A 7,639-nucleotide genomic window follows, 5' to 3' on the forward strand; every position below is an offset into this window, starting at 1 on the left:
CCGCGGGCCCTGCCGAAACCCGGGCCGGCCGCGCGGAGCGGAGCGGAGCCGTCTGCCCCGGGAGCGGCTGCGGCGGCCCGAGCCGAGATCCAGCCCCGGTGTTGCCGCGACCCCGAGCCCGTTCAACCTGCTCCGTTGCTCCATTGTGTGTGCGCTGCGAGCGGCGGGGCAGCGGGGACTGAGCCCCCCGATCCGCTCCCCTCAGCATCGCCCGGCCGGGACTGAGCCCCCCGATCAGCTCCCCTCAGCACAGCCGGGACTGAGCCCCCCGATCCGCTCCCCTCAGCACAGCCAGGACTGAGCCCCCGGGACTGAGCCCCCCGATCCGCTCCCCTCAGCACAGCTAGGACTGAGCCCCCCGATCCGCTCCCCTCAGCACAGCCGGGACTGACCCCCCGATCTGCTCCCATCAGCGCTGCCCGCCCGACCCCCGCCCGGCCCGGCAGTCCCTCCTCCCGCGGGACTCACCGAGCTCCCCGGCCGAGCCGCGGGGAGCGGTGCCGGTGGGACGCGACGGGAGCCGAGCGAGAAGCGGCCCCTCGGGGCGGCCCCTCGCCCAGCGGGTGCCATGGAGACCCCCGGCCCTCCCACCCCACCCCTGCCATGGGCAGGACACCTTCCGCTGTCCCCGGCTGCTCCAAACCCTGTCCAACCTGGCCTTGGGCGCTGCCAGGGATGCGGCAGCCGCAGCTTCTCTGGGCACCCTGCGCCAGGGCTTCACCACCCTCTGAGTAAAGCAATTCTTTCTTAAATCCAATCTAAACCCGTCTCCCTTCGTTTAAAGCCGTTCTCCTATCACAATAGCGCTGCTCAGAAGTTTGTTGCCAAAGGATGCAAAGAGCAGCCCCGTGCCCGCGCTGCCGGTGGGCTCCGAGGGGCCGGGGATGTTTACGGCCATTTGCCTGACATGCCACACCAGCAATAAAAAGTCTGTGCAGTGTCAGAGGTATTTTTCTTGGGCCATTTGGAGGCCGGCTCTCTCACTGCCTGTGGTCTTTTGAAGATGTTGCATCGTTCATGGCACATTCAGAGTTGCAGGGGCAAAGGCACAAGGGCTGAACAAATTTAATTCTTGTCCTTATTCCCAGTCACAGAAGTGCCTCCTCTGTTGGGAATCCTCTGCTGCGGGCGAAGGGAGGGATGGAGCTGCTGAGGGGCAGCCCTGGGGGTTTGTGTAGTGGGGAAAATGCTGCTTCTCCCCCAGCCAGCTCAGCCGGGTGCTGCAGAGATATTTGTCTCTGCTCCTATTACTGCTTTTCCAATGGCCAGGCCTCCCACAGAGACAGGATCTGCAACCTCTCAAGCCCTGCACAGATGGAAAGCGCAGCTTTGAACTGAATTGGGCTCTTTCTGCGGGGGGAGGGTGTGCTGGTGGGGTTTTTTTCAAAGATAAGCCCTGCGTGATAAGGAAAACAGCATTAACAAACAATTACAGGACCTGACCCTCAAGAAATCATTTGTCACTGCAACCACAAATCCATGTGAGGGAACAACACAGTGTGTTCACATTCGCCCACACCTCACCTTTGCCTGCTAGAAATGCAGCATGTGGCTTCCTGAGACTTTTCTCTCAGCTTTACAGTGGATTTTTGTGATAAATCCTCCTGTGAGTCATCTACAGAACAGAAGTGTGAAGTCCAGAATTATATTTAATTATTACAGAAAATAAAGCATCAGTGTACAATTATGCCCAGCTTGGAGAAGCTCCTCCTACTTCCCAGACGTAGGAACACCTACAAACCCCCAGAATTTGAGTTTTGCTCTGGAGGGTGCCCCAGCCAATCCCAAATCCCTGACTGCCTGATGGGTTTCACATCCAAGAACCACGGTGGTGACTGTCTTATGCACAAAGCCAGGATGTCCCTTTTCTTGTTTTCCATTCCCAAACGGGCACAGAGCCCTGGTTTGCTGTCCCGGAGCTGCCTCCTCTCTCCCCCACACCGGGTTCCAACACACTGCAGCTATTTCACGGCTCGCTGCTCCCTAGCGCCAGCCTCACCCTGGGAGGACCAGGAACAAAAGGAGTAGAAAACCACTAATATCTATTCTTACCCAAGGAAACCGGGCTTTTTTACGGATCTAGAGAGTCACAACTTTGCCCTGAAGTCAGCAGAGAAAATGCTGATGTAGCAATTAATTGCCAGATAAGCAGTGCTCAATTATTAACGGGGTTTTTTTTTGTACCACACTCTTCTCCCCAGTGTTTCACTGGAAAGCAATGACACAGAAAGAGGGAAAATCTGTAAAACACCTCACTTTAAATAAATATTGGGACCGTGGGAGGTTAAACAAAGGTCAAGGGCTTGGTGTATAAAACATGTAACAATGAACTTGAGAAATTCCATCTTTATTCTGAGAATATTTACAACATAAATAGTAATACACTCATGTACTTCACATGTGTATCAAAAATAAAGCAAGAATTCAAGTTCTTAGCACATTCTGATCCTCCTTGTCAAATTTCACGTTAAAGTTTTATATTAATCTAATTTTAGATACAGAACCATCAGAAAAAAAAACCAACACAGGTTTTTCCTCTTCAAATGAAAGCTGTCTTTGAAATATCTGGATTCCTGACATTATATTCTTTGATACACCAAGTGATGGTTTTCCCCTGAGGAAATTTAGTTATTACAACCTTATCAGCTTTTCAAGATCAACCACAACAAATCACCTTTTATATCACTAACAATGCAACCCATCATTCAAGATGAATGAGTTTTAAACCACAAATTACCAAAAAGTATCATAAGAACAGAGTTCAAACAAAAAGGTTGTGTGTAAACCCATCCCACGAGCTCTGTAAAGGCCTGACATGGGGTTTGTGTCCAGCCTGGGTTCAGCAGCAATGGCACACTACAGAGGTGTGAAGGGAAACTCAAACCTGCCCCTCAAACCTGCACTGGGCAGCACAGCCTGGAGGAGTTCAGCAGGTGGGAACTGGACAACCAATTTAGGATATCACTGTGGAGAAGTTTGGCATCAGAACATTTTCACTGGTGGCCTGCACGCTGCTACTGAACTTCAATCCCGTGTGGGTTTTGAAATGGGATGCATTCTAAATAACCATGAACTGGGGGTTTATATTCTGTGTAACCCATGAACTGCGGGGTTTGTGCTCGAGACAGGGACCCTCAACACCACAGCACTGTTTGTGATCACAAACATACACCAATCCCAACTCGGGGAGCTGCACTCCCCACCTTTTCACCTCTCAGTAGAGCTTCTAACCCAGCTCACAAACCGCTTCAGCCTCTGCAGGAATTTATTGCTGCTGATGCGCTCCTGGACTCTTTCAGAGTAGCTCTGCTCTTTCCATATGCCTATATTTTTCTTCACAGCCTTTAACTCAGCCCGGAGGAGCCTTTTGTGCAGTTTCAAGTAGAGGCGGGAGTGGTGAGGCAGCCCCTCAATCCGGGCTGCTCTGGCCAGCCCTTGGCTCAAGAGCTCTTCGTTCAAGCACATGCTGAAAAATCCACCCTAGAAAAAACACAACAAACAGATATTCACCACTGGAACAGGGTTATTTGGGAGTTGGTGTGAACTCCCTCAGAGGTACAAGCTTTACTCATGGCTGTATCTACACTTTGGCAGGAGAAGTTAAAAGGGAAGAGGAATCTGGGTGACTTCAAACCCAGCTCCAGTGTGAGGATGGGCAGGCCCTGGCACAGGGTGCCCAGAGCAGCTGTGGCTGCCCCTGGATCCCTGGCAGTGCCCAAGGCCAGGCTGGACAGGGCTTGGAGCACCTGGGACAGTGGGAAGTGTCCCTGCCCATGGGCCAGGACTGGCTGGTCAGAAAGTCCCTTCCAACCCAAGCCATGCTGTGATTCTATAATGCAAGGCATTTGTGAGGGAACATTGGATAACAAACATTAGGCTAATCAGAACTACAGATGCCTTTTTGGCACTGGCAGAGCAACACATTCCTGTCATGAATCAGCCTGAAAAACTACTGCTGCTGCAATCAGATTTGCAAATGCAACATTTAAAATTCACTCCAAAGACGACAAATCATAAACAATAACATTTGTTAAATGTACTGAGATAACTGTGTGACTACAGTCACATCTAAAACTGCAGATAAGAGCCAGTGTTTGTGTCTGTCTGTACCTTATGGACTAGGACGAGGCACTCCAGGGCCGAGCTGTCCCTCCCCAGGAGCTGGAACCACAGGGGCTGTTTGGGGAGCAGCTCCCGCTGCAGCCAGGCCGTGCCTCCTGCAGCCAGCTCCACCCCGGCCAGGCGGATCAGCAGGAGCCCCTCCGGCTGCCCTGCAAGGCAAAGGGACACATCTGCAGCTGGGGCAAAGCTCGGCCTTTGCACAGACCCTCAGCTGCTGGCAACGGACTCATTCCTGTGGACTAAAAGAACTCCTTTCAGTTCCCCAAAGACAACAGGAATCTGGCTCTCATCTCTTCTTCAGGGTTAAAAAATATGTCAATTCAAGGCTGCCTAATTCATATTTTGGTTTATTTTGCATGCAAAGAAAAAAGATCTGCTCCCACTCTCAGTCCCTATCTTTCATCCACAGGGGCAGAAGCATCAGCCCCTGCTGGTGTTTGTACAGGCAGTGTGAGAGTCACAGGCTTCATGGACAGTTTGTTTCTGACAGAAAAACTGTCCCCAAAAATCGGTGTCTGCAAACAAAAGCACAACTCCAACAGAGGCTTTTTGCCAGGAATGAGATGAGCTGTGCAAGCAGAAGCACTGCCTGAGTGCTCACTTCTGCTGCTGGAAAATATCACAGTAATTGTAAGGATTAACACAAACACTGTAGTGACAAACTGTACGTATCTCCTCATGTCTTTTACTCCCCAGTTTTCCACCTGCAAAGCACAGAAAGACCAAAAGGCAGAGCTGGAAATGTGCCTCAGCCCTTCCTCTCAAGCTTGCAGCCACTCTAAGGTCAGCACATTTCATTTCTGCCCTTGCTCTTCACACTCTTTTCCTCATTACTCACATTTTCTCTGGATGGCTGAGATGAAAGGAACGCTGATGGGAATGTGCTCAACTTCCAGGCCCTTCTCTGTGATGTGATGTAATTTCCCTCTCAATTTCACATTCTTTTTTACAAACTCCACAGGTATATCCAAAGGATTTGTGAATTTTGTTGTCTATTGATGGAAGGAAGAAAAAGACAAAATTTTAAGAAAAAATATAGAGCAGTTACAGCCACACTAAATCCAACGTCTTATAATAGTTTGGGGAATTCCACCTCTATTATTAGACACCATGGGCAAGTGAATATAGATATATATTTAATAATTTTCCCTGTTTTACAGGACTTGCAATGTCGGTGCAGACACAAAAACCAGGTTTAGAGAAAGAACAGAAACTGCCATTTTTTGAGCAATGCCTATTGAAGTTCACTTGATTCCCCGAGAAAAGAGCGTTTTAGAAGCAGCCTGAATGGGGCTGGGAGAGGGGTGAAAGGAAGCCAGAGGACAGACACGCTGAAAACAAAGGCGGAGCAGGGAGGGCAGAAACAACCCCGCCTTTGATGCCCGGAGGAAACCAGGAGAGGGACAAAGGCAGGTGAACAGCTTTGAGAAGATCACAAGAAGATTAAATTTGATACTACAGCCTGGGAGGATCCAAAGGGGATGGTTATGTGATCACACAGGAAAACCAAGCTGAGCAGCAGCAAAAACTTGGGCCGTGGCACAGGAATGGAGCAGCCACAGGTCTGGGGTGAGGGAGAAAGACACCTGAGACCCCAAAAAATTAAGAACCCCAAAATTTAAGACACTGAAGTCTCACTGTGAGAGGCCTTAGCAGAGGACTGACCTACAGAGCTGTGAAACCCACTGAGCACTGCTGTATGACTGCTGTGAAATAAACCCCCAAAACACCACAACTAAAGCTGCGTGTCCTGTGTGTTATTTACTCAGCAAACCTCCCCTCTGCGACCCAAAGGCCTCCCACTGGGAACACGGGAATTTGGGACCTTGCAGGCAGGAAACCTAGAGGTTTTTAGAAACAAAAGTTGTTCAAAGCTGATCTCATTTGCTCCACCAGCCAGGTTAGTGCATTCACAGGCTCCTGGGTCAAAACCAACCAAACAAAAGACAGAGAAAAAGAATTCTGGCAACATTTGTAGTTCAGGTTTTCTGGTAGGATTTTTAAGTAAAAACACCACACAACTGTTCTCTTACATAATTTAGAATTGTGCAGGGGGAAGAAGAAGGTAACTGTGATTTTTTAAGCAGCTGGAACCCTGTGGGAGCACAGTGGCTCCTGCCTGTGGAGCCTCAGCTTCTCCAGGAGTGAGCAGTGTGGTGTTAGTCCAGTGTGCCCTGAGTGAGGGAAGATTTGGGTGATATTTAAAACCATACAGAAGCAGTTCTGCGTGTGGAAGGACAGAGAATACATGAGGCAAGAGGCTGTTTCAGCTGTGTTTGGACAGGGAGGGGTCTCAAGCTGCAGTGGGACAGGCAAAGGGTCATTACCCCTGCCAGGGGCGTCAGGAACAGCGAGAACCAGGGACCCGTGGAGATGCCACAGGACAGCGATATCGAGCCCCTCGAGACCTGAATCAAACACTGCTGGTTTTTCTCACTTGTTAATCAGTAGCTGTAGCAGGACCGTTATGATTAAGCAACCGCACTGTGAACCTTGCACGCTTGGCTAATCTTTAGTTTTAAGGACAAGGGAAGACAATGCCAAGATGAATGGGCTGTCTGGGCGGGAGCCACCAGCCGAGGAGGCAGCCGGGCTGAGCTGGGAAAAGGCAATTCCAACAGGGGGACAGCGCGACCACTGAGCGCTGAGCACCCAGGAGCCAGCAGGGAACCTTTCGGGGGGACCACCAGCTCCTGCTCTGCCCAAACCACAACAAAACACGGGCACGCTCTGGCGCTGCCTCCGGCACAGCCCGCGGGCGGGACAGCCCCGGCGTGAGGCAGGGCAGGGCAGGGCAGGATCCCCGCCGCGGGCCCCAGAGGCCGGGCCGGGCTGTCCCCGGTTCTGAGGGGCCGGGCCGGGCTGCCCCCGGTTCTGAGGGGCCGTGCCGGGCTCTCCGGCACTCCCCGGTTCTGAGGGGCCGGGCCGGGCTCTCCGACATTCCCCGGTTCTGAGGGGCCGTGCCGGGCTCTCTCCCCCCACCCCCGGGCCCATTACGGGCTCTCCCCGCACCTCCCTGTTCTGAGCGGCTCGCCCCGCATCCCCCGGGCCCGTGACGGGCTTCCCCCGGTTCCGGGAGGCCGTGCCCGGCTGTCCCCGCATTCCCCGGTTCCAAGCAGCCGTACCGGGCTTCCCCCGGTTCCGAGCAGCCGTGCCGGGCTCCCCCGGGTTCCAAGCGGCCGTGCCGGGCTCCCCCCGGTTCCGAGCGGCCGTGCCGGGCTCCCCCGCATCCCCCGCGTCCCCCGGGCCCGGCCCCGCACTCACCACTCGGAGGCTCCGCGCCAGCAGCAGCACCCCGGCCACGGCCGCGCCGGCGATCAGGCCCTGCGGAGGAGAACGGGGCTCAGCCGGGCCCAGCGGGCCCCCCCCGGCCCGGTACCCGCCCAGCCCCGTGCCCGCCCAGCCCCGGTACCCGCAGCAGCCCCAGGTGCGCGTCCGCCCACTCGGAGAGCCGGGCCAGGGCCAGCGCGGCGCGCTCGGAGCCGCCGCCGCCCTGCTCCGGCATGGCCGCGTCCCG

The 7,639-nt window shown here is 53.6% G+C and overlaps 1 protein-coding gene across 1 annotated transcript; it reads right to left on the reverse strand.

The window, feature by feature from the left end:
* Window positions 1-2,341: 2,341 nt before the first annotated feature.
* CUNH3orf33 (chromosome unknown C3orf33 homolog) lies at window positions 2,342-7,639 on the reverse strand. Its single transcript, XM_041405819.1, has 5 exons — window positions 7,535-7,639; window positions 7,387-7,446; window positions 4,961-5,114; window positions 4,111-4,271; window positions 2,342-3,480 (listed from the first exon to the last, which is right to left on the reverse strand). Exons 1-5 carry the CDS (start codon window positions 7,625-7,627, stop codon window positions 3,208-3,210), a joined length of 741 nt encoding a protein of 246 aa, XP_041261753.1. The 5' UTR covers window positions 7,628-7,639; the 3' UTR covers window positions 2,342-3,207.

Source organism: Onychostruthus taczanowskii, unplaced genomic scaffold, assembly GCF_017590055.1.
Source record: "Onychostruthus taczanowskii isolate IOZ18803 unplaced genomic scaffold, ASM1759005v1 scaffold24, whole genome shotgun sequence".
In the NCBI taxonomy this organism is placed as follows: Eukaryota; Metazoa; Chordata; class Aves; order Passeriformes; family Passeridae; genus Onychostruthus; species Onychostruthus taczanowskii.